Source organism: Nycticebus coucang, chromosome 5, assembly GCF_027406575.1.
Source record: "Nycticebus coucang isolate mNycCou1 chromosome 5, mNycCou1.pri, whole genome shotgun sequence".
NCBI lineage: Eukaryota > Metazoa > Chordata > Mammalia > Primates > Lorisidae > Nycticebus > Nycticebus coucang.
Window position 1 is genome coordinate 44,972,256 of NC_069784.1, and position 27,751 is coordinate 45,000,006.

The following is a 27,751-nucleotide window of genomic DNA, read 5'->3' on the forward strand; positions in this document are numbered from 1 at the left end:
GTCAAAAATATTTCAGGGCCTGCTTCTCAGTAGCTACAGTACTAAATTAGTCATCTGTACACATCTAGGTTGAATCTGATGATGATTTAAGTTTCACCTTCAATCAGGCTACAGAATCAAATACTGGACTTAAATCAATTCAGGCCAGTGGAGGGAGCACAAGACTATTAATCATAAGATTAGAGTGTCAAGGCCGGGCATGGTGGCTCACGCCTGTAATCCCAGCATTCTGGGAGGCCGAGGTAGGTGGATTGCCTGAGCTCACCAATTTGAGACCTCATCTCTAAAAATAGCTGGGCATTGTGGTGGGCACCTATAGTCCCAGCTACTCAGGAGGCTGAGGCAAGAGAATCCCTTGAGTCCAGGAGTCTGAAGTTGCTCTGAGCTATGATGCCAGGATGACAAAGTGAGACTTCTGTCTCAAAAAATAAATAAATAAATAAATAAATAAATAAAAATAAAAAGATTAGAGTGTCAGACTTGGAATTACTCTGTACTCAGCTTTTAAAAGTCATGCCTTGGGCTCGGCACCTGTGGCTCAAGCGGCTAAGTCGTCAGCCACATACACCTGAGTTGGCGGGTTTGAATCCAGCCCGGGCCTGCCAAACAACAGTGATAGCTGCAACCAAAAAATAGCAGGCGTTGTGGCAGGTGCCTGTGGTCCCAGCTACTTGGGAGGCTGAGGCAGGAGAATCGCTTGAGCCCAGGAGTTGGAGGTTGCTGTGAGCTGTGATGCCACAGCACTCTACCCAGGGGGACAGCTTGAGGCTCTGTCTCAAAAAAAAAAAAAAAAAAAAAAGTCATGCCTTTTTCCATGCCTAGGTACGTTAGTCAGTTAAACAGAAACTAGGTAACTTGCTGTGGCAATTCATTAAATAAAGAATGCAGGGTACTATGAAGTGCTTGGACAAATATAGGCAGAAATGCATGGTGCCGTCAATATTCTAATAGAAAGTAAACAGTACAATAATTTGGAATATAAATGCCTATGAATGAGAAACAGATAAATGTTTCTTTTCTAAATATCAGAGATATCAAAGTTACTTGAATAATTATACTTTACTGACTGTGAAAAATCAGATATTTACTGCCAGTATTTGTCTCAGAGATGATTCACACACTCTGTGTTGGCTGTCGGGAAGCTGCTGTGTATATATGTCTGGACATGTAGCTCTGTGCCGCTCCCCTAAGAACATTCCATCCTGAGAACCATGCTGGTTAGTCTCACTCTACTATGGGAGTTTTTTTTTTTTTTTTTTAAACGTTATCTGTGGGTAGCAGTCTTTTTAAAATTTTATTTATTTTTGGCCGGGGCCGGGTTTGAACCCACCACCTCCAGTATATGGGGCTGGCGCCCTACTCCTTGAGCCACAGGCACCACCCTACTATGGGAGATTTTTAATGCTGTCAAACATGTTGACAGTGTACTTTTTAGTTCCCCAAATAGCTCAGGTTCTGAAAATGAAGAAATCACCGACAAAATGAAACCCCATGTGGGGAAAAAGATGGTTAATCATAAAGGTAAGCGCGGCTGCTCCTATAACCAGGATCATCGCACGGAGGGAAGCAGCCCCAGTGACTCACTCACTCTTTGGCAGATACTCGGCATCACTTTCGTTCCCACTAGTTTCACCTGAGAAGAGAGAAGGAGTTTCCATTTGTATTGTCCCACAGGAGGAAGCATGTGAGGATGAGAACAGGGTAAAACCCCACAGGCCTGCGTATCTGGAGCAAGGAAGAGTGAAGACGCTGAGCCTTTCTCCGGACCAGTTAGTTGTATCAGTTTAGGACAATTACAGAAAGAGAACAGAAGGCTCAAAGAAGAAACTATTCCACCTTCTTCCTATCCCTACCTCACGCCTCAGCTCTTCCTCCATCCCTGATTCTAGAGTTAACAGCACTTCAGACTAATTTTTTTTTTTTTGAGACAGAGTTTCCAGCTGTTGCCGTGGGTAGAGTGCTGTGGCATCATAGCTCACAGCAGCCTCCAACTCTTGGCCTCAACCAATCCTCTTGTCTCAGTTTCTCTATTTTTAGTAGAGACGTGGTCTCACTCTTACTCAGGCTGGTACTTCAGAGTAATTTTAAGAAGTCTAGGTCAGAATGGATTCTATTTCCACATCCACATCTTTGTCTGCATTCGTATTGCCCAATCAAGTGTCCAAAGTAGAACACCAAGCAGGCTAAACAGAAATACAAACACCAGCCAGACTACGAGTTTAAAGTAATAGGAAAATATGGGAACCAGGAAAGACATTACCTAATAATTAAGTCTACGCTGTCTACAATGCCTCCAAGCCTACATTCATCTTTCTTTTACTCTGAATTTTTAGAGTATTCTTATCGCTTTGAACTGTTCTTATTTTCCCCAATCGCATTTTAAGTATCTTGAGGATAAGGGACTATGTTGTTTTCACAAGGGAGTGCCTTGTATCACAATTTTGAGCACACAGACAATTCATAAAAGAAAAAAAGCTTTTTGAATAAATGAATGAAAACTTTCTAGATTGTCTGGAAAGTTAAAGTGAATTAAGAAAAGTGCAAAGAAAGGGAAAATCTATAAATGTATCAGGAAAAAAAAAGCCCAGAAGTCATAAATGAAAACATGTATAAGTTTGATTATGTAAAATTATATCTAATAACCATTAGTAAACTCAAAAGTGAATAAACTGAGAAAATATTGTAAGCGCATTGCAGATATAAGGCTAAGTTTCTTAATATTCAAATAACTGTTACGAATCAAGAAGAAAAATACAGCACAACAGAAAAAAGTGTGGGAATAGGCAATAATTAGACAAAGATTTATAAATTATTGATAAACATGAAAATGAAGGTTCAAAAGGAAAGAAATGTGAAGTAAAACAAAAATAAGGTATAATTTTTCAACCATGATATTGGCAAAATAAAAAGCTTTAATACAACATAATTATTGGGGGCATGGTGGCTCACCCCTGTAATTCTAGTACTCTGGGAGGACGAGGTGGGTGGCTCGCCTGAGCTCAAAAGTTTGAGACCAGCCTGAGCAAGAGCAAGACCCCATCTCTAAAAAATAGCTGGGTGCCTATAGTCCCAGCTACTCGGGAGGCTAAGACAAGAGAATCACTTGAGCCTAAGAGTTTGAGGTTGCTGTGAGCTGTGAGCCATGGTACTCTACTGCGGGAAGAGAGTGAGACTCTGTCTCAAAACAACAACATAATTATTGGTGATTACGGGGAAAGAGGCATTTTCAAATGCTGTTTGTAGAAATGTAAACTGTTACAATCTGCTTGTGGGACAATTTGGCTACAACCATAAAAAAAATTTTTTTTTTTTTTGCCGTTTTTGGCTGGGGCTGGGTTTGAACCCGCTATCTCCGGCATATGGGGCCAGCGCCCTGCTCCTTTGAGCCACAGGCACCGCTCACAACCGTAAAAATTTTAAGGGTAGCGCTCATAGCTCAATGGGTAGGGCACTAGCCACATACACCCAGGTTGACAGGTTCAAACCTGGCCTGGGCCAGCTAAACAACAATGACAACTGCAACAACAACAACAAAAAATAGCCAGGCATTGAGGTGGGCCTCTGTAGTCCCAGCTACTTGGGAGGCTGAGGCAAGAGAATCGCTTAAGCCCAAGAGTTTGAGGTTGCTGTGAACTATGACACCACAGCACTCTACCGAGGGTGACAAAATGAAACTCTGTCTCAAAAAAAACTTTTTTTAAATATGCATGTTCTTTGGTCAAGTAGGTTCACTGCTAGAAACTTATTCTACAGATATATTCTTACAAATATACAGAAATATAAGTAAAAAGAGGGATATTGCAGTACTATTTGAAGATATGTATGTACAAACAAACACACACATCCCCCTTAAATATCCTCAAGTTAAATAAAATGGTAGAAACAACCAAAATGTCTACTAGCTAAATGAAATTATTTTATATCTGCTATACGTAAGTACAGCTATGCGGATTTATATGTACTGATACACATACTAAAAGAGTTCTGAAATACATTAGCTGAGCTTTTTTTTTTTTTTTTGGAGACAGAATCTCACTTTGTCACCCTCGGTAGAGTGCCATGGTGTCAAAGCTCATAGCAACCTCAAACTTTTGGGCTGAAACAATTCCCTTGTCTCAACCTCCCAAGTAGCTAGGACTACAGGTGCCTGCCATGATGCCTAGTTAGTTTTTCTATTTCTTTTTTTTTTTTTGTAGAGACAAAGTCTCACTTTACCACCTTCAGTAGAGTAACATGATGTCACAGGATTCACAGCAACCTCTAGCTCTTGGGCTTCAGCGATTCTCCTGCCTCAGCCTCCCGAGCAGCTGGGACTACAGGCGCCCGCCACAACACCCGGCTGGTTTTTGGTTGCAGTTCATCCAGGGCTGGGTTTGAACCTGCCATCCTCGGTATATGGGGTTGGCGCCCTACTCACTGAGCCACAGGCGCCACCCTAGTTTTTCTGTTTCTAGTAGAGATCGCAGTCTGGCTCTTGCTTAGCTGGTCTCAAACTCCTGAGCTCAGCTGATCCATCGCCTTAGCCTCCCAAGTGCTAGGATTACAGGTGTGAGCCACTTCGCCCAGCCTATGTTTTCATTTCTCACAGAAAGGGTCTCTACTGGCAAATAACTATAAAACAAAGTGATTCAATCTGCCTATAAAAATTAGTATCATTATAATTATTTTTCATGTATTTATTCATCCAATAGTTATTACCTGGCACAGAATTAAATAAAAGGGATTTGAAAAATTGTCCTTTATCCTCAAGAAGTTTATACTTAAGTCAGATGGACAGGAAAGTAAACCAAAATTATAATGCACATCAAATATTAAGTTATATAACGATTCTCTTCTTATACGCTGACAGCTACAGATGGATAGAACAGAATATAATTCTTTGGAAGAACAAATACCACATGTACTCATGAATAATGACTGGGAGCTAAACAGGTGGGCACTAAGATGTAAAGGACATTAGAAACCAAGCAGGGGGCAGGGTAGGAAGAGGTTAATGGGTAAAAACTTACCTGTGGGGTACAATGAACACTATTCTGGTGATGGGCATGTTAAAAGCCCTGACTTAAGCCTTTTGAAAGGTATTCGTGTAATAAAAACATTTGTACCCCCTTATTATTTTGAAATTAAAAAAATATAATTTTTACCTTTTACAGGAGGCACTACTTCCTTTCCAGTACAAGGGTGTAACTTCACCCTCTTCTTCCCTCTCTTAGATTCAAATATATCATCTATTTTTAATACAAGCTGAAAAAAGACCAGAAAAATGCAAGTTAAAACCAACACCCACAAACTTCACAGCTTGATGACATTAATTTATTAGTGATTCTTACTCAGAGAAAAGATCCATTTTATAAACAGAAACTTTTACATTTTTCAATTTTGAATCTAAAATGATTATCTTTACTTAGATGACTGTTGTTTTAGCACCACGTCCATATTAATAAGGGTAAAGGAAGTAGAAAAAGGTATTTTCTTTCTAGGTAAACCCAGGACAGGTTCTTAGATTCCTTGTCACTCCATGTTACAAACATCCTACTTCACTCTATATAGTGAACAAGTCTTTACTATTAAGCACAAGTTTTCATTTGCCTAGAATAGGAAGTGGAACACTCATTCATGTGGAAGGCAGGGTGAGGCTCAGTTATTTCTGATCCCACAAATTTTTCCCAAAGAGAAGAAAACTTTTGTTAAAGGGAATGCTCTCTTTGCTACTAGGAGTACTAATGTTGTAACTTATTTTAGAAATATGTCATAAAAATAGGATACACAAATATGCTCAAATACAAAAACTATGTTTTTTTCTTTTGTTCATCAATCCGTATCTCAAGTAAGCAAAATCTAGATCATTTGCTTTTAAATTATTATATAATTGCTTCTCTTCATTTCATAAGCATTACTCATTAGAAATCTTTCTTCCCTGCTGAGATAGGGGTGTGTGTGTGTGTGTGTGTGTGTGTGTGTGAGAGAGAGAGAGAGAGAGAATGGGGATGAGAAAGACACCAACAGACAGACACAGACTGGAGTAAAAAAAAAAAGAACTAGAGCTGATCACCACTTTTAAAAGGAAGAATTGATTAGTTTTTCCATGTACACTTTTAAATCTTAACATTCTAAGGTTTTCTTTAAGTATTAATCACGATTTAACATACTTAATGCCTAGAATTACAAATTAACAACATTTTATAAAATAACAATGAATAAATTTGCTTGAGAAACATGTTCTTGTTTCCTCTTTTGTCCTAGTTTCTCTAGCAATCCTGGCAATTGATAGGCTGTAAATCAGTCCAGTGCCAAAAAAAAAAAAAAATTAAAAACTGAGAAACATGTGCTTCCAATATGCAGATTATTTCCATATTTTTGGATGAGATTGTCCTCTTAAAGATTTTTGCAGCTGCCATTCAAGAGAAAAACTGCTTATGTTCTTAAATATTACCATTATAAAAAACAAATAAGAGAATACAAAATCAAAAGGTATTGTTAGGGGTAACAGGAAAGATCAATGAAATATATATTTGGGGTACCAACTGACCAAAAATAACACAATTATTAATGTGCATTTGAAAGGTATACTCAAAATTATAAAGAGTGGGAACTGTTCTAAAAATACAAGACAAAGTGATAAGTTTCAGTTATGGGCTAGCTATATTTACCTTTTGGTTGTAGAAAATACTGTGGAGTATTCTTCCTAAGAAATGATAGAAACCATACTGCTGTATACGTTTGACATAAACAATAAAGATATTAGGAAATGTACTCTAACAAACAATCTCACAGAGGCTTCCACATCAAGTATGGAAAGAAGGGTGGGGAAGAGGCACATGGACCAGATCAGTGATTTTCAGACTATGAAGCAGTTTCCCTTCCAGGGATAGCTGGAGTAATCAAAAGGGAAAGAAATAAAAATGGCTCTTTTATGGAATGTTGTTCCTGAAGATATTGCAAAGCCAAAATTTGTATTGCATATGGGGCATCATAAAAAAGATTTAATCCAAGAAAGATCATAGGTAGAAATACTAATAGCCTGTTCTTGCCTGACAAGAGTTCATTACCACTTTTTCTCCCCATTTCTCCAAAAACCTTTAGGAAAAAATTAGAAAAGGAAAAGTTGGGTCCTATCACGTATAATCAGAAAAAGAACAAACTTGGAGTACTCAAGATCACAGTACACAAAATATTGGGAAATGAAAGCAAAGCACTTGTAAAACCTCCATGGGTCTCATTAAACTCTACAATCCATAATTCCTACATATTTGTTGATGCTATTCCAAGACCACATCTTGAAGGCAATCCCTTAGTATTTGCATTCTGCTCCCCGTACCCACGCAAACTGCTGTTTCTGGGCCATGTGAGAGGCTGCTTTGTTGTGTCAACACGACTAACCCAAGGAGTTACTGCAGGATGCCTGGCAGTTCTTCAAGCTTCTGTTTTATATATATATTCCTCACCATACACAGGAGAATAAACAGTTAAAGTTTATTTTTCATTGAGAGAGATCAATGAAAAGCTTAGTGCTTTTTCAAACCTGTGTCTGTAACTTTTCACATATTACAGAGTGGCAGGAAACAGATCTTAAGCATTAAAGTAGTTGTGGAACAGAGTATTTCCCAAGGAACCAATCACTGGTTACTAAACTAAGAAACAGCTGTGACTGTTATTCAGGATTAGGCACTAATGACCCAGGTGGGAGGACAAGTCAGGAGCTTGAGACAAGCCGGAGCAAGAGTGAGACCCCATCTCTATTATAAATAAAAAAAATCAGCCAGGCATTGTGGCAAGAGTTTATAGTCCCAGGTACCTGAGAGGCTGAGGCAAGAGGATCACTTGAGCCCAGGAATTTGAGGTTGCTGTGAGCTGAGCTGAGGCCATGCATGCGTGGTACTCTAGCCCAGGTGACAGAGGGAGACTCTGTCTCAAAAAACTAACAAACAAAAAAAGATTCTGGTGCCTCCTTGAAACAGGCAGCTGATTTTGATGACAGTTAAGGCACTGGAAGCGAAGTCCTTCACCTAACATCAATTTTCCAAATTTATAAAGAGTCTCTGGCAAAAGTCATTCATACACTTTTCTTGTAGGAGCAAAAAGTTACAAGTTAAGGCTGCTTGCCAAGTCTTTTAATTCCAGTAGGTCTCCTCTAGCCTATTATTCATTTTAGTTTAAAGTTCATTTATTGTTATTTGTGGAAATGCTGAAGAGTCAAAGAATGAAAGTATTAGAATCCTCACCCTTGGAAGATTGTTCTTTTGCCTGTTTGCAACTTCTCCAGCTCGGAAAAGCTTCCATTCAGTTAATGTGACAGGCAACGTGGTATCCTTCGTTAGCTTTGACCGTAAATAAGCCTGTGAGTTTTTCAGTTCCATAGTCTTCCGGTAAAGGAATTGAGGTTTAGGAGGAAGCTAAACAAGAGAAGATGTACTGGTAAGGGTTAAGATCATCTACTTAACGCTTGTGTTCTCATACGAAGTCAAAGCTATCCTAGAAAAGTTTTTATCTTGCCTTTAAAATCGTTTCAAATGAAAATACCATAATTTCTTTCTCACCACTTGCAAAGAAATTTCCCAGGTTTCTTTTATTTATTTATTTATTTTTGGAGACAGAGTCTCAGTTTGTCACCATTGGTAGAGTGCTGTACCATCACAGCTCACAGCAACCTCTAACTCTTGGGCTCAAGCAATTCTCCTCCTTAGCCTCCCCAGTAGCTGGGACTATAGGCGCCCGCCACAATGCCTGGCTATTTTCTTAGAGGCAAGGTCTCGCTCTGGCTCAAGCTGGTCTCGAACCTCTGAGCTCCAGCAATCTACCTGCCTCAGCCTCCCAGAGTGCTGGGATTACAGGCGTGAGCCACCCCTCCTGGCTTTCTCAGGTTCCTAATACCAAGTTCTTCTATTATAATGTAATCAAGCTCCCCCAAAACAATAGCTCACAGGCTTCATTAATTGAAGGGAGTTTTTGCTTCCAGGGGTCTCAAATGCTTTCAGGGACCAGGCAGGTAATTTAAGTCCTAGATTGATGTGAAACTATGGATAATAAGGAACAGTGGGAAATAAGTGAACTTTTTTGAAGTGGTAAAACAGCAACAAAAACAATAACAATAACAAAACAAAGAAAACAAATAGCCGTAGGCTGGCCAAAAAAAAAAACAAAAACAAAAAACCACCACTAACAATAAAACCTACATTTCATTGCCTGTTATGATTTGGCCCCAGTTAAACCATCTTAACATTTTTATGAGGATCATAACCAAGACTCTAATTTTCCCTCAATTAATTTTCTGTTATACCTTGGGTGCCTTGAAAGCACACTTAGGGGGTGGTAGCTTCCATGCTGAAGGAGATCTCCACATGGGTAGAGGCTGCACTGGAATATCTTCATATGGATTTTCTTTGCTTGGATCTTGAAAAATAATTTTAAAAATGTTGAGAGGGATTTAATTAAATGGAAAAATGACCACAGTTAGCAAAAGAAATAAAAGACTGACTATGTTCAGCCTTTTCTCTTTTTTTCGAGACAGAGTCTGAAGCTGTTGTCCTGGTTAGAGTGCCGTAACGTCATAGCTCACAGCAACAACCTCTAGCTCTTGGGCTCAAGTGATTTTCTTGCCTCAGTTTTTCTGTTTTTAGTAAAGACGGGGTCTTTTTCTTGCTCAGGCTGGTCTTGAACTCGTGAGCTCAAGCAATCCACCTGCCTTGGCCTCCCAGAGTGCTAGGATTACAGGCGTGAGCCACTGAGCCTGGCCTGGTTTTTTTTTTTTTTTTTTTTGAGACAGAGTCTTACTCTGTCACTGTGGGTAGAGTGTTGTGGTGTCAAACATCACAGTAACCTCAAACTATTGGGCTCCAGTGATCCTCCTGCCTCAGTCTCCCAAGAAGCTGGGACTACAGACACCCCCCACAATGTCTGGCTAGCTTTTCTATTTTTAATAGAAAAGGGTTTCGCTTTGCTCAGGCCTGTCTTGAACTCCTAAGGACCGACCCACCCTGGCCTCCCAGAGTGCTAGGGTTACAGGTGTGAGCTCCCTTGCCCCAGCCACATTCAGCTCTCTTATCCTACATTGCTGTACAAAAGTGGGTCTCAAGATCAATAGCACTTTAAGCTTTTAAACGACTTAGGTGTCTGAGTTAAACAAATTCTCAAAATACTATACTACAAACATCTATCTCTGAACTGAGCAGTCCATTACATTAGTTATAAAATTCACTAGAGAATAAAAGAATTTGTACACCAAAAGTTTCCATATTCAAAACAGAAACCTGCAGCGAGGTATGCTTGATTCTAAATGAAAATGCCATCCTACAATTAAGGGCTTCAGCAAATACAAAATCACAAAATTTAATTGCAAAGTTGTGGGCACCTACATATGATATCCTCATAGATGTTGTCCTCAGACTGTGTGTAATAAAGTGCTGAACCAGAATTTCTTCCAAGTTCTTCACGGATCCTCTGTGAATTTCGACTTCGAAAGTGCTGAATATCTTCAAATTCAAAGGATTTCCTTAAGAAAGGAGATAAACTTTAAAGTTGTATCTTTCAAAATTTTAATCTTTAAATTGGTATAGCAGACAGAAACATAAGCAAGGGACATGGTGCAAATTATAAAGGTGTCTTTATCAGAGATCTAAGAATTATACATTAGGTTGGTGCCCTATACATACCATGAGGGAATTTGAGGCTTTCCGCCAATCACATTCCTGTTCTTCGCTGGGCTCCTTTCCTGAGCGCACTCCCTAATGAAAAGGGCAGCATGCCCTAAGTGAAGTGAAGCAAGAATGTACCCGCTTCCCTCAGATTCTTTTTTTTTTTTTTTCAGGAAGGAAACAGATTTAATCAGCAACAAATGCCCTCAGATTCTTAAAGATAAAAAAACGGCAGATTTTCTGATGTTCTCGTTAGTAGATTGTCTTAAAATACTACCTATACTTCTACTTTTTCCTCTTCTTTTTATTTTCCTTCCTCACTAATCAACATCTGTATGTTCAAATTAGGGCTGTAACCTAAGTTAGGGAGGGAATGGAAACTGGTTCGAAAAGGCAAAAGAAGCTCAATAATCTTATAAGTAAACTATTTATAAATCATTATCTATAGGCTAAAACATACCTTTTAGATCGTCCTCTAATTTTTCCACCGTATTTCTTTGGTTCAGGTTCCTGAGAAGAAGCCAAAGAAGATTCTGCACAAATATTATTTTCACAGTATTTTTTGTTACAGTTTCTTTCTTTATGTGTCAAAACACCAGTTTCAGATAAATATCTGAATGTCCTACGAGGTTTTGGCAAAGGATTTATAGAAAGTCCACATTCTTGACCCTCAGGTTCAGAGTAAATATTTTCTAAGCTCTTGGTTATTCCATATGAACTATCCAAAACTCTAAAATTCAGTTCTTTTTCTGAAGAGTCACTATGTTCTACAGCCAAATTTAAGACTTTATCTGGGGGGACTGTTTCTATTTTCTTCCACAATATTTGTGAAGTATAGAAGTTTCCTGGAGGTAATGAAGTTTCTGGATCTAAAATAACTTCTTTACAACTTTCAATTTGTTTGACTTGAGAACAGACCCAACTGGATTCTGATTCATTTTTAAACAATCGTGTGTCATGTTGCTCAATTCCATCCTCATTTTCATCACAGCTTTTGGCATTTTCATTTATATCCAGACCCACGTTTTGAGAGCGGGCTACATCCAACTTTTTGCTCTTTCCCTCAGCAACAGGATTTTTCTTAGGAAGAATCTCTTGGTGACAATTATTATATCTCACTCCGAAGTCCTTTAGATGCCACTTTTCTGGATTAGATACACCATTTGCTCTTCCTTCCCACTGAGAAATTTTTTGTTTGATGTTTTTGCAGTGGCTTCTTGACAGTGTCTGAACAGCAGAACGAGAAAAACCAACATCCATGTTCCCAGTTGGGTGCATGAGAAGTGATGAATCCTACAACAGTTCCATTACAAGTAACTGTGAAATACTGGATTCTTTATCCTGTCAGAGTTCACATGATTTCAGTATTTTCCTTTCATGTTTAACTTGGAAAATTCTTTTTTTAAAAAGAACAATTTTGATCATCCATCCTTGTTGGAAATGACTACAATTCAATTATTCTTGAATAATCCTGTTAAAATGAGACAAAAGTATGTTAACACAGTTTTGTAATTTCTTTTTTTATTTAAAGTTTTGTAATTTCTTTCTTTCTTTTTTTTTTTTTTTGTAGAGACAGAGTCTCGCTTTATGGCCCTCGGTAGAGTGCCGTGGCCTCACACGGCTCACAGCAACCTCCAACTCCTGGGCTTAAGCGATTCTCTTGCCTCAGCCTCCCGAGTAGCTGGGACTACAGGCGTCCGCCACAATGCCCGGCTATTTTTTTGGTTGCAGTTTGGCCGGGGCCCGGTTTGAACCCGCCACCCTTGGCATATGGAGCCAGCGCCCTACCGACTGAGCCACAGGCGCCGCCCAAAGTTTTGTAATTTCTTAATTTAAAACTCCATTAAAACAATGCCTACCTATCCCTAAATAATTTTTTTTTTGGTTGCAGTTGGCTAGGGCTAGGTTCGAACCTGCCACCCTCAGTATACGGGGCGGGTGTCCTACCCACTGAGTCACAGGCGCCACCCCTATCCCTAAATAATTTATGCACCTGTCATCTGTCCAGTAATTCAACTCCATAAAAGCATTCCTAAGATGGTGATATAATACTGTAGAGTGCTGTACTGTCACAGCTCACAGCAACCCCAAACTCTTGGGCTTAAGCTATTCTCTTGCCTCAGCTCCCAAGTAGCTGGGACTATAGGTGTCTACCACAATGCCCAGTTATTTTTTTGGTTGCAATTGTCATTGTGGTTTTAGCATGTCCGGGCTGCTTGAAGCCACCAGCTTCGGTGTATGTGGCCGGTGCCCCACTTACTGAGCTAGGGGTGCCAAGCCTTTCTCTCTTTTTTAAAGACAGGGTCTTGCTTTATTGCCAGGCTGGAGTACAGATGTGCAGTCACAGCTTACTACAACCATATCTCCTTGGCTCAAACGATCCCCTTGCCTCAGCCTCCCAATTAGCCACCATACCTTGGCTATTTTTAAAAAAAATTTTTTTTAGAGATGGGATCTTGGTGTGTTGCCCAGGCTGGTCATAAATTCCTGGACTCAAGTGATCCTCCTGCCTCAACCTGCCAAAGTGCTGGGATTATAGATGTGGGCTACTGCACCTGGCTAAAACCTTCTCACTCTTTTTTATTTTTTGAGACAGAGTCTCACTTTGTCACCCTTGGTAGAGTGCAGTGGCATAATAGCTCACACAAACTTCAACTCTTGGCTCAGCAATTCTCTTGCCTCAGCCTCCCGAGTAGCTGGGACTATAGGCACCTGCCACAATGCCCGGCTACTTTTTTAGAGAAGGGGTCTTGCTCTTGCTCAGGCTGGTCTTCTACTCGTGAGCTCAAGCAATCCATCTGCCTCGGCCTCCCAGAATGCTGGGATTACAGGCATGAGCTACCTCCACTGGCCAAAGCCCAGCTATTTTTAGAGGCGAGGTCTTGCTCTGGCTCAGGTTGGTCTTGAACCTGTGAGCTCAGGCAATCCACCCTCCTTGGCCTCCCAGAATGCTAGGATTATAGGCATGAACCAGTGCGCCCAGCCCCCTAAAACTTCTCTTAATGAAACAAGGACCAATGAGGTATTATCAGGAGCATACGTGAACAGAATTAAATCTCAAATAACCAAAAAGTTCATGTATATGTCCATAGCGAGAACCAGTTAGTCTGGAAACACACCAATAGCAAATTTCCTCCTCCTGTCTATGTTGATTGATAGTATTAGCTCATCACATACCCTTATTTTAAATTTATGATTAGTAGCACAGGATTCCATACACATGAAAGATAACCCAAGGTAACCATTAACTATCAGCGGCTTTAAAATTTAATAACCTATTATTAAATTTTGATACTGAGGACTGAAGTTTTCACATCTCTATCACCACACCCTTGACCCAAATCAGCATAAATATAGCCACTGTCACTATCCTTCCCTTCACATAGAGGCTTTACTCAGGCCCATAAACTGTTTACTCAAATGAAAATTTAGCAGATAACTTTTCCTACCAACCGAGTAAAGACCTGATGTCAAGTTCTATTGTATAGTGGTTATAAATAGCAATTGATTCAAAACTTCCTGAGGCAGGGGTCATCCTTCCTTGAGCTTTGTCTGTGTGGCCTTGATTAACAGGCAGGAAAATATCTTGGCCCAGCTCTGTCAGAACAGCTGACCAAAACCGATACACACATACACACACACACACACACACACATTCATACCACATCCACACAAAATTTATTCTTGGCAGAGCAACTGCTAATCAGGACTTCCATCAACTTTAGTTTCTTTTTTGTTTGTTTGTTTATCTTATGAGATAGAGTCTCACTCCATAGCCTGGGCTAGAAGGCCATATCAAGAATGAAAGGAGTATAGCTTTCACATGAAGACTATAACCCAACTATAGCACAAGACTATGAGGGAAGGGCCAAGGAAGGGGAAAAGAGGGGGTGAGGTTAGGGTGGAGGGAGGGTAATGGGTGGGGCCACACCTACGGTGCATCTTTGAATGGGTACAGGCAAAACTTACTAAAGGCAGAATACAAATGTCTACATACAATAAGTAAGCCATGAAGGCTACATTGAACAGTTTCATGAGAACAGTTCAGATTGTATATGAAACCAGCACATTGTATCCCTTGATTGCACTAATGTACACAGCTATGAGTTAATAATAATAAAAAAAAAAAGAATGAAAGGAGGACCTTATACAGATCCTACATTAAAGGCTATTAAGGAATAGTATGAACAAATTTGTGCTAGTAATCTGACAATTTTAATGGAAAATTTCCTTGAAAGATACAAATTATCAAAACTGATACAAGATAGGGTGGTGCCTGTGGCTCAGTGAGTGGGGCACAGGCCCCATATACCGAGGGTGGCAGGTTCGAGCCCAGCCTCGGCCAAACTACAACAAAACAATAGCTGGGCATGTGGTGGGCGCCTGTAGTCCCAGCTACTCGGGAGGCTGAGGCAGGAGAATCACTTAAGCCCAGGAGTTGGAGGTTGCTGTGAGCTGTGTGAGGCCACGGCACTCTACCGAGGGCCATAAAGTGAGACTCTGTCTCTACAAAAATAAAAAATAAAAAAAAAAAATAAATTTGTAGACTAGGTGTGATGGTTTACGCCTGTATTCCTAGCACTCTGGGAAGCCAAGGCAGGTGGATTGCCTGAGCTCAGAAGTTTGAGACCAGCCTGAGTAAGAGCAAGACCCTGTCTCTAAAAATAGCCAGGTGTTGTGGCAGGCGCCAGTAGTCCCAGTTACTAAGGAGGCTGAGGGAAGAAGAACACTTGAGCCCAAGAGTTTGAGGTTGCTGTGATCTATGATGCCACCGCACTCTACCGAGGTTGACAAAGTAAGACCCTGTCTTGGAAAAAAAAAAAAAAAAAAAGAATTCATAATTAAAAACATTCCCTTAGGCTCAGCGCCTATGGCTTAAACGGCTAAGGCACCAGCCACATACACCTGAGCTGGTGGGTTTGAATCCAGCCCGGCCGGCCAAACAACAATGATGGCTGCAACCAAAAATAGCCGGGGGGTTGTGGTGGGCACCTGTAGTCCCAGCTACTTGGGAGGTGGAGGCAGGAGACTCGCTTGAGCCCAGGAGTTGGAGGTTGCTGTGAGCTGTGATGCCATTGCACTCTACCCAGGGCGACAGCTTGAGGCTCTGTCTCAAAAAACAACAACAACAACAACAAAAAACCTTCCCTTAAAGAAAACTCCATGTCTGGATAGGTTCCCTAGTCAATTTTACTAAATATCTAAAGAAAAAATAATACCAGTCTTACACAAACTCTTTCAGAAAATGGAGGGAGGAAGTAGAAACAATTTCTAATTCTTTTATGAGACCATCATTACTCTATTGGGAAACTAGATAAAGAAATCAGAAAAGAGGGCGGCGCCTGTGGCTCAAGGAGTAGGGCACCGGTCCCATATGCCAGAGGTGGTGGGTTCAAACCCAGCCCCGGCCAAAAAAAAAGAAACCAGAAAAGAACATAAAAACATTAGCAAATCAAATTCATAATATAAGAAGGACGGACAATATATCATTTCATTTTTTTTTTCTTGTTGGGGATTCACTGAGGGTACAATAAGCCAGGTTACATTGATTGCAATTGTTAGGTAAAGTCCCTCTTGCAATCATGTCTTGCCCGCACAACGTGTGACACACACCTAGGCCCCACCCCCCTCCCTCCGTCCCTCTTTCTGCTTTTCCTCCCCCCCACCCCCCGCCAATATATCATTTCTAAGTAGAATTTATACCAGAATGCAAGGTTGCTTTAACATCAAAAAGGTCACTTTTATGGGATAAAAAACAAAACAAAACTGTATGATTATCTTAATTGGTATATAAAAACTATTTGAAAAAATTCACACCTTATTCACAATTGGGGGGAAAACCATGCAGCAAATTAGAAACAACAGAATTTCCTCAATCTGATAAAGAATATCTATTTGAAAAAAGCACTGCTGCTATCATATAAAGTGGTAAAATACTAAACATTTTTCCTTTAAGATTAGGAAAAAAGCAAAGATGTATTCTCTTACCACTTTTATTCATTCTAAAAGACATAATGCAGTAAGGCAAGAAAAAGTAAAGGAAAAGTATGCAGATTGTTTGGCTCAGCGCCTGGAGCTCAGCAGGTAGGTAGGGTGCCAGCCACATACACTGCGGATGCCAAACAACAACGACAACTACAACAAGAAAATAGCTGGGTGTTGTGGCAGGCAGTCCCAGCTACTTGGGAGGCTGAACCAAGAGAATCACTTGAGCCCAAGAGTTTGCAGTTGCTGTGAGCTCTGACGCCACAGCACTCTACCGAGGGTTACATAGTGAGACTGTCTCAAAAAAAGTATGCAGATTGGGGGTGGCGCCTGTGGCTCAGTGAGTAGGGTGCCGGTCCCATATGCCGAGGGTGCCGGGTTCAAGCCCAGCCCTGGCCAAACTGCAACAAAACAAAACGAAACAAAAAAAAGTATGCAGATTATAAAAGAAATAAAACTTTTTTGCGAACAACATGATTTTATACATGGAAAATCCTAAGAAACCTACAGTCACAAGCTATTAGAATTCATAAATAATTTAGCAAGAGCTTAGTATACATGATCAACATATAGAAATTATACGTCTATGCTCTAAAAACAAAAAAACTGGAAAATGATTTTAAAAATAAATTTCAGTAGCTGGGACTACAGACCCTTGCCACAACGCCTGGCTGTTTTTTTGTTGTAGTTCAGCCCAGGGCTGGATTTGAACCCGCCACCCTCGGTATATGGGGCCGGTGCCGTACTTACTGAGCTACAGGCAAGGCCCACTTTTTTATTTTTTTTTTTGTAAAGACAGAGTCTTACTTTATCGTCTTCGGTAGAGTGCTGTGGCATCACACAGCTCACAGCAACCTCCAACTCCTGGGCTTGGGCGATTCTCTTGCCTCAGCCTCCCAAGTAGCTGGGACTACAGGCACTTGCTGCAACACCGAACTATTTTTTGTTGCAGTTTGGCAGGGTTGGGTTTGAACCCACCACCCTTGGTATACGGGGCTGGCGCCCTACCCACTGAGCCATAGAGCCATAGGCACCGCCCCCAAATTCCAGTAGCATTAAAAACATGAAATACTTAGGGATATAAGACCTGTACACTGAAAACTAAAAAATAATGCTAAAAAAAAAAAGAGTAACTAAACAGATATTGCTCTCTCTTTCTTTCTTTCGAGGCGAGTCTCATATTATTGCCATTAATAGAGTGATATGGTGTCACAGCTCACAGCACCCTCAAACTCTTGGGCTCAAGTGATTCTCTTGCCTCAACCTCCCGAGTAGCTAGGACTATAGGCGCCCCCCACAACACCCAGCTAGTTTGTTTTTTAGAGATGAGGTCTCACTCTTGCTCAGGCTGGTCTCAAACTTCTGAGCTCAGGCAATTCACCTGCCTTAGCCTCTCAGAGTGAGGAGTGAGATACTGCCCGGCAGTATCTGCACTTGAATGTACTGGAAGATTCAATTTTGTTAAGATACCAAATTCTCTCAAAGTTGATCCCAATCAAAATCACAGCAGGCTTTGTTGTAGAAATTGACGAGTTGATTGTCAACCTTATATGGAAATTCAAAGGACCTGGAATAGCTTAAATAATCTTCAAAAAGAGAAATAAAGCTGAAGGACATATGCTACCTGATTTCAAGGCTTAATATAAAGCGACGGTAATCATGACTTTGTATATTTTTGACAGGATATAAAAAGATCAGTAAAAGAGCACAAAGTCTAGATGTAGACCCGTATTTACACAATTGATTTCCACAAAGCTGGGGAAGGAATAATCTCTTCAGTAAGTGGCACTGGAACAAATAAATATCTATTAATACATCTCAACCTTTACCCAATTAAAACAGACTAAGAAAGAAAACTATAGGCTGGGGACGGGTCATGCCTATTATCCCAGCACTCCGGGAGGCTAAGGTGGGTGGATTGCCTGAGATTACAAATTCAAGACCAGCCTGAGCCAGAGCAAGACTTTATCTCTAAAACTAGCTGGGCGTTGTGGCGGGCACCCGTAGTCCCAGCTACTCAGGAGGCTGAGGCAAGAGGATCGCTTGAGCCCAGGAGTTTGAGGTTGCTGTGAGCTATGACACCACAGCACTCTATTGAGGGCGACAAAGTGAGACTCTGTTTCAAAGAAGAAAACAAAGAATGAAAACTATAAACTTTCTAGAAAAAAATCTTTACGATTTTCACAAGAAAAACACTTTTTTGGCCAATATGGTGGCTCATGCCTGTAATCCTAGCACTCCGGGAGGCAGAGGTGGGGAGGATCCTTTGAGCCCAGGAATTGCAGATCAGCGTGATCAAGAGGGAGGCTCTGTCTGTACTAAAAATGGAAAAACTACCAGAACATGGTAGTAGGCACCTATATGTAGTCCCAGGTACATGGGAGGCTGAGGCAAGAGTATTCTTGAGCCGAGGAGGTTGAGGTTGCTGGGAGCTATGACGTCACCACACTCTATTTAGGGCACAGAGTAAGACTCTGTCCCGAAAAAAAAAGAAAGAAAGAAACGAAGAAAGAAAGGAAGGAAGAGAATTCTTAACAAGACACAAAATTTATTAATCATAAAGGAAAACAATTGCTCAATTGGACTTCATCAAAATTAAAACCTTCTTCTCATCTAAAGACATTGATTTAAAAATGAAATGGCAGGCTACAGACTGGGAGAAAATATTTTAATACATATATCTGACATTGACTTAAGTCAATTGATTAGGCTGAATAACACACTGAAAATATGAGTAAAATATGAATTTTACACTTTACAAAAGATTTATGAGTAGCCAAAACGCACAGTAAAGCACGTGAATAGATGCACATCATTACGGGTCAGCAAGGAAATACAAATTAAAACACAAGGTATATCTTGACCTACAGGGGCAAATCCATCAGAGTGACCGCAGACTGCTCTAATGAAACTTTCCAAGCAAGAAGACAATGGTCATCTACCTTTAATCTACTTAAACAGAACAATTTCCAGCCCAGAATTCTGTACCCTGCTAAGCTAAGCTTCAAAATTGACAGAGAGATCAAATCATTTATGGATATACAAACATTGAGGAAATTCGCCACAACAAGACCAGCTCTACAGGAAATACTTCAACCTGTTCCGCACACTGACCACCACAATGGATCAGCAGCAAAGTAAGAACTCAGAAATTAAAAGGACAGAACCTAACCTCCACACTGATGCAAAAGATAAAACTAAGCAATGGACTCTCACCAAATAAGACGAATAGAATACTACCACACTTATCAATTATCTCAATAAATGTTAATGGCTTGAATTCCCCACTGAAGAGACATTGATTGGTTGACTGGATTAAAAAACACAAGCCATCCATTTGCTGTCTGCAAGAAACACACCTGGCTTCAAAAGACAAATTAAAGCTCCGAGTCAAGGGTTGGAACACAATTTTTCACACAAATGGAATTCAGAAGAAAAGAGGAGTTGCAATCTTATTTTCAGATACATGTGGATTTAAAGCAACTAAAGTCAAAAAAGACAAAGATGGTCACTTCATATTGGTCAAGGGAAAAATACAACAAGAAGACATTTCAATTCTAAATATCTATGCACCCAATTTAAATGCTCCCAGATTCTTGAAACAAACCTTACTCAGTCTGAGCAATATGATATCTGATAATACCATAATAACAGGGGACCTTAACACTCCTCTTACAGAGCTGGACAGATCCTCTAAACAGAAATTAAACAAGGATATAAGAGACTTAAATGAGACCCTAGAACAACTGTGCTTGATAGACGCATATAGAACACTCCATCCCAAAGATAAAGAATATGCATTCTTCTCATCACCCCATGGAACATTCTCCAAAATTGATCATATCCTGGGACACAAAACAAATATCAACAGAATCAAAAGAATTGAAATTTTACCTTGTATCTTCTCAGACCATAAGGCACTAAAGGTGGAACTCAACTCTAACAAAAATGCTCGACCCCACCCAAAGGCATGGAAATTAAACAATCTTCTGTTGAATAACAGATGGGTGCAGGAAGAAATAAAACAGGAAATCATTAACTTCCTTGAGCATAACAACAATGAAGACACAAGCTACCAAAACCTGTGGGATACTGCAAAAGCAGTTTTGAGAGGAAAATTCATCGCTTTAGATGCCTACATTCGAAAAACAGAAAGAGAGCACATCAACAATCTCACAAGAGATCTTATGGAATTGGAAAAAGAAGAACAATCTAAGCCTAAACTCAGTAGAAGAAAAGAAATATCCAAAATCAAATCAGAGATCAATGAAATTGAAAACAAAAGAATCATTCAGAAAATTAATGAAACAAGGAGTTCGTTTTTTGAAAAAATAAATAAAATAGATAAACCATTGGCCAGACTAAGGAGGAATAGAAAAGTAAAATCTCAAACAACCTCAATCAGAAATGATAAAGGGGAAATAACAACTGATCCCACACAGATACAAGAGATCATCTCTGAATACTACCAGAAACTCTATGCCCAGAAATTTGACAATGTGAAAGAAATGGATCAATACTTGGAATCACACCCTCTCCCTAGACTCAGCCAGGAAGAAATAGACCTCCTGAACAGACCAATTTCAAGCACTGAGATCAAAGAAACAATAAAAAAGCTTCCAATCAAAAAATGCCCTGGTCCAGATGGCTTCACTCCAGAATTCTATCAAACCTTCAAGGAAGAGCTTATTCCTGTACTGCAGAAATTATTCCAAAAAATTGAGGAAGAAGGAATCTTCCCCAACACATTCTATGAAGCAAACATCACCCTGATACCAAAACCAGGAAAAGACCCAAACAAAAAGGAGAATTTCAAACCAATCTCACTCATGAACATAGATGGAAAAATTCTCAACAAAATCCTAGCCAATAGATTACAGCTTATCATCAAAAAAGTCATTCATCATGATCAAGTAGGCTTCATCCCAGGGATGCAAGGCTGGTTTAACATACGCAAGTCTATAAACGTTATCCACCATATTAACAGAGGCAAAAATAAAGATCACATGATCCTCTCAATAGATGCAGAAAAAGCATTTGATAAAATCCAGCATCCTTTTCTAATTAGAACACTGAAGAGTATAGGCATAGGTGGCACATTTCTGAAACTGATTGAAGCTACCTATGACAAACCCACAGCCAATATTTTACTGAATGGAGTAAAACTGAAAGCTTTTCCTCTTAGAACTGGAACCAGACAAGGTTGTCCTTTGTCACCTTTACTATTCAACGTAGTGCTGGAAGTTCTAGCCAATACAATTAGGCAAGACAAGGAAATAAAGGGAATCCAAATGGGAGCAGAGGAGGTCAAACTCTCCCTCTTTGCTGACGACATGATCTTATACTTAGAGAACCCCAAAGACTCAACCACAAGACTCCTAGAAGTCATCAAAAAATACAGTAATGTTTCAGGATATAAAATCAATGTCCACAAGTCAGTAGCCTTTGTGTACACCAATAACAGTCAAGATGAGAAGCTAATTAAGGACACAACTCCCTTCACCATAGTTTCAAAGAAAATGAAATACCTAGGAATATACCTAACAAAGGAGGTGAAGGACCTCTATAAAGAAAACTATGAAATCCTCAGAAAGGAAATAGCAGAGGATATTAACAAATGGAAGAACATACCATGCTCATGGATGGGAAGAATCAACATTGTTAAAATGTCTATACTTCCCAAAGCAATCTACCTATTCAATGCCATTCCTATCAAAATACCAACATCGTACTTTCAAGATTTGGAAAAAATGATTCTGCGTTTTGTATGGAACCGGAAAAAACCCCGTATAGCTAAGGCAGTTCTCTGTAACAAAAATAAAGCTGGGGGCATCAGCATACCAGATTTTAGTCTGTACTACAAAGCCATAGTGCTCAAGACAGCATGGTACTGGCACAAAAACAGAGACACAGACACTTGGAATCGAATTGAAAACCAAGAAATGAAACTACCATTTTACAACCACGTAATCTTTGATAAACCAAACAAGAACATACCTTGGGGGAAAGACTCCCTATTCAATAAATGGTGTTGGGAGAACTGGATGTCTACATGTAAAAGACTGAAACTGGACCCACACCTTTCCCCACTCACAAAAATTGATTCAAGATGGATAAAGGACTTAAATTTAAGGCATGAAACAATAAAAATCCTCCAAGAAAGCATAGGAAAAATACTGGAAGATATTGGCCTGGGGAAAGACTTCATGAAGAAGACTGCCATGGCAATTGCAACAACAACAAAAATAAACAAATGGGACTTCATTAAACTGAAAAGCTTCTGTACAGCTAAGGAGACAATAACCAAAGCAAAGAGACAACCTACACAATGGGAAAGGATATTTGCATATTTTCAATCAGACAAAAGCTTGATAACTAGGATCTATAGAGAACTCAAATTAATCCACATGAAAAAAGCCAACAATCCCATATATCAATGGGCAAGAGACATGAATAGAACCTTCTCTAAAGACAACAGACGAATGGCTAACAAACACATGAGAAAATGTTCATCATCTCTATATATTAGAGAAATGCAAATCAAAACAACCCTGAGATATCATCTAACCCCAGTGAGAATGGCCCACATCACAAAATCTCAAAACTGCATGTGCTGGCGTGGATGTGGAGAGAAGGGAACACTTTTACACTGCTGGTGGGACTGCAAACTAGTACAACCTTTCTGGAAGGAAGTATGGAGAAACCTCAAAGCACTCAAGCTAGACCTCCCATTTGATCCTGCAATCCCATTACTGGGCATCTACCCAGAAGGAAAAAAATCCTTTTATCATAAGGACACTTGTACTAGACTGTTTACTGCAGCTCAATTTACAATCGCCAAAATGTGGAAACAGCCTAAATGCCCACCAACCCAGGAATGGATTAACAAGCTGTGGTATATGTATACCATGGAATACTATTCAGCCATTAAAAAAAATGGAGACTTTACATCCTTCGTATTAACCTGGATGGACGTGGAAGACATTATTCTTAGTAAAGCATCACAAGAATGGAGAAGCATGAATCCTATGTACTCAATTTTGATATGAGGACAATTAATGACAATTATGGTTATGGAGGGGGAAGCAGAAAGAGGGAAGGAGGGAGGGGGGTGGGGCCTTGGTGTGTGTCACACTTTATGGGGGCAAGACATGATTGCAAGAGGGACTTTACCTAACAATTGCAATCAGTGTAACCTGGCTTATTGTACCCTCAATGAATCCCCAACAATAAAAAAAAAAAAAAACTAAATAAAAAAAATATCTTTAACAAAAAAAAAATAAATAAAAAATAAAACACAAGGTACCACTGTATACCCAATTCAAGGGCTAAACTTACAAACAATGACAATACTGAATATTGGAGCACCTAGAACTCTCCAACATTGCTGATGTAGTATGTATAACCACTTTGAAAAACAGGAAGTTTCTTATATCAAATTAAACCTCTCATTGCCACATGACACAGCAATTTCACAAGTACGAAAGAAAAACATATGTCCTCACAAATACTTTTCCACAAATATTCAGAGAGCAGCTTTATCACAGGAGCCCAAAGCTGGAAACAACCCAACGGGCATCAACAAGTGAATGCACAGGGCTCGGCGCCAGTAGCACAGTGGTTACAGTGCCAGCCACATACATTGAGGGTGGCGGGTTAGAATCTGGCCCAGGCCAGCTAAACAACAATGACAACCGCAACAAAAAATAGCTGGGCGTTGTGGTGGGCGCCTATAGTCCCAGCTACTCGGGAGGCTGAGGCAAGAGAATCTCTTAAGCCCAAGAGTTGGAGGTTGCTGTGAGCTGTGACGCCATGGCACTCTACCAAGGGTGAAATAGTGAGACTCTGTCTCAAAAAAACCCCAAAACAACAACAACAAAAGTGAATGCATAAATTGTGATATATTTATAAAATGGGCTATTACTCAGCAATAAAAAGGAATAGAATTACATGTATGTATCTAAAAAACTTACGCAGAAACAAATAACTACATCTAGTATGATCTGCACTTATATGAATTTCCAGAACAGACAAAACTAATTTTCAATGGTAGAAAGAAAGCAGAACAGTAGTTGCTTAAGGCCAGGAGGGTGACAACTAACCAAAAATGAGCATGAAGGAACTATTTTGGGTGATAAAAAATATTTTATATGTTGGAGGGGTGGTAGTTATGTAAGTGTACACATTTGTAAAAACTCATTGACCATACTCTTTTTTTTTTTTTTGTAGAGACAAGAGTCTTACTTTATGGCCCTCGGTAGAGTGCCATGGCATTACACAGCTCACAGCAACCTCCAACTCCTAGGCTTAAGCGATTCTCTTGCCTCAGCCTCCCAAGTAGCTGGGACTACAGGCGCCCGCCACAACACCCAGCTATTTTTTGGTTGCAGTTCAGCCGGGGCCGGGTTTGAACCCGCCACCCTCAGCATATGGGGCCAGCTCCTTATCACCTGAGCCACAGGCGCCGCCCCATTGACCATACTCTTAAAAATGGGTACATTTTATTGTATGAAATTATACCTCAAAGCTAACTTTTTTTTATTTTTTTTTGAGACAGAGTCTTACTATGTCACCCTCGGTAGTGTGCCATGGCATCACAGCTCACAGCAACCTCCAACTCTTGGGCTTAAGCTATTCTCTTCCCTCAGCCTCCCAGGTAGCTGGGACTACAGGTGCCCACTACAATACCCAGCTAATTCTTTTGTTGTTGTTGTTGCAGTTGTCATTGTTGTTTAGCAAGCCTGGGCCGGGCTCAAAACCACTAGCCTTGGTGTATGTGGCTGGCGCCTTACTCTAAGCTATGGCCACCAAGGCTCAAAGCTAATTTTCAATAGTAAAAAAAACCTGATGATGAATAGTAAAATATCTAAATACTCTCAGAAAATTCTAGGCATTTTTGCTGTTAATATGAATGAGAAAAATCATCCTAACCTTTTTTTTTTTTTTTTTTACATTTGCTGGTTTATTTTGAAGGATACAAATCAACAGCCAGATGAAGAGATACATTAGGGTGAGGTCTAGAAGAGTCCTGAGTGCAAGAACTTCTGTCCTCACAAAGTTGGGCTGTGTCACCCACCCAGCGAATGGTTCTTGTTCACCTTCCTGGAAGCCTCCAGAACTTAGCCCTTTTGGGTTTTTATGAAGATTCATTATATAGGCACGATTGATTAAATCTTTGGTCACTAGTGATCAACTCAGCCCATCTCCCCTCCCTAGAGATGGGGGATAGAGCCCATCCTCACTTTTGTTTTTTTTTTTTTTTTTTTTTTTTTTTTTTTTTTTTTTTAGAATATTTTATTTTATTTTATTTATTTATTTTTTTTTTTTGTAGAGACAGAGTCTCACTGTACCGCCCTCGGGTAGAGTGCCGTGGCGTCACACGGCTCACAGCAACCTCTAACTCTTGGGCTTACGTGATTCTCTAGCCTCAGCCTCCCGAGCAGCTGGGACTACAGGCGCCCGCCACAACGCCCGGCTATTTTTTGGTTGCAGTTTGGCCGGGGCTGGGTCCGAACCCGCCACCCTCGGCATATGGGGCCGGCGCCCTACTCACTGAGCCACAGGCGCCGCCCCATCCTGACTTTTATAAACGTTTAAGGTCAGGCACGGTGGCTCATGCCTGTAATCCTAGCACTCTGGGGTGCTGAGGTGGGAGACCAGCCTGAATAAGAGCAAGATCCTGTCTCTACTAAAAATAGAAATATTAGCTGGGTGCAGTTGCACCAGCCTGTAGTCCCAGTTAGTTGGGAGGCTGAGGCAGGAGAATTGCTTGAGTCTAGGACTGTGAGGTTGTAGTGAGCTATGATCACACTCCTGCACTCTAGCCAAGGTGACAGAAGGAAATCATGTCTAACAACAACAACAAAAGTTTAAAACATGCCACTTACTTCAACATTAATTTGCAAAGCATTTTCAGTTACCAAGCAGTTTCAGTTAATTTACCTCTTTTTCTCCTCATAATGACCTTGATACATATTATTGTGTGTATTTTTATAGGTGAGATTTTAAGTTCAGAAAGGAAAACTACCCAGTTTATAAAGCCCAAGGTTTTTTTTTTCTTTTCTATATTATAGCTACTATTAAGAACTTGACAGTTAATTTCAATTTGTTTTTCCTCTGCCAGGGACAGAGCCATTTAATTTTTAATTGTTTCCCACTGGGGAGAAAAAAAGCCAACTTTATTTAATTTCCTGAATCTGATTTTTTTTTCTTTTTTCTTTTGAGACAGTCTCAAGCTGTCGCCCTGGGTAGAGTGCCATGGCGTTACAGCTCACAGAAATCTCCCACTCTTGGGCTTAAGCAATTCTCTTGGCTCAGCCTCCCAAGTAGCTGGGACTACAGATTCCCGCCACAATGCCCGGCTATTTTTTTTTTTTTTTTGGTTGTAGTTATCATCATTGTTGTCTGGCAGGTCCGGGCTGGATTGGAACCCTGTAGCTCTGGCGTATGTGGCTGGTGCCTTAGCCGCTTGAACTATAAGCACCGAGCTGTGAATATGAATGTTTTAAGGGAAAACATTGCCAATACTAAACTTAAAAACATATTATCATCTTTGTTGAAGTTAGTGCCCCTAAAAGCAGGTGCTACTGATGTTAATAATGAAGTGAGAATCATTTAATTAAACAGTTTTAATAAACATGTTACTGTGGCTTGGCACCTGTGGCTCAAGCGGCTAAGGTGCCAGCCACATACACCTGAGCTGGTGGGTTCGAATCCAGCCAGGGCCCGCCAAACAACAATGATGGCTGCAACCAAAAAATAGCCGGGCGTTGTGGCAGGCGCCTGTAGTCCCAGCTACTTGGGAGGCAGAGGCAAGAGAATTGCTTGAGCCCAGGAGTTGGAGGTTGCGTGAGCTGTGATACCACAGCACTCTACCCAGGGCGATAGCTTGAGGCTCTGTCTGAAAACAATAAATACATAAAAAATAAAATAAACATGTTACTGCAAAAAGCAAAATCTAAACACAGTGAATTTCACTTTTGGGATAATTTAACCTTTGGTAAACAATCTTACATTCAACTTTCACATAAGCCTCCCTACTTTGGGGCTAAGGAAGCTTTGGATTTAATAAGGCTTCAAAAGGTCTGTTATGGGCTTGGCACCAGCAGCTCAACCACTAAGGCGCCAGCCACATA

At 40.2% G+C, this 27,751-nt stretch overlaps 1 protein-coding gene across 9 annotated transcripts in view; it reads right to left on the reverse strand.

Moving 5' to 3' along the window:
- Positions 1-27,751, reverse strand: part of DENND2C (DENN domain containing 2C) — a 98,395-nt gene that overhangs the window by 30,753 nt on the left and 39,891 nt on the right. For 7 of the 9 annotated variants that reach the window (XM_053590511.1, XM_053590510.1, XM_053590512.1 and 4 more), the window contains 6 exons: positions 11,092-12,102; positions 10,353-10,489; positions 9,278-9,390; positions 8,223-8,393; positions 5,145-5,244; positions 1,589-1,633 (listed from right to left, as the gene is read on the reverse strand). In XM_053590511.1, the coding sequence (XP_053446486.1) occupies positions 1,589-1,633; positions 5,145-5,244; positions 8,223-8,393; positions 9,278-9,390; positions 10,353-10,489; positions 11,092-11,909 (1,384 nt within the window). In that variant the 5' untranslated portion in view covers positions 11,910-12,102. Of the gene's footprint in view, positions 1-1,588; positions 1,965-5,144; positions 5,245-8,222; positions 8,394-9,277; positions 9,391-10,352; positions 10,490-11,091; positions 12,103-27,751 lie in introns of those variants that run through there. The other 2 variants (XM_053590513.1, XM_053590517.1) reach the window with 2 other exon arrangements.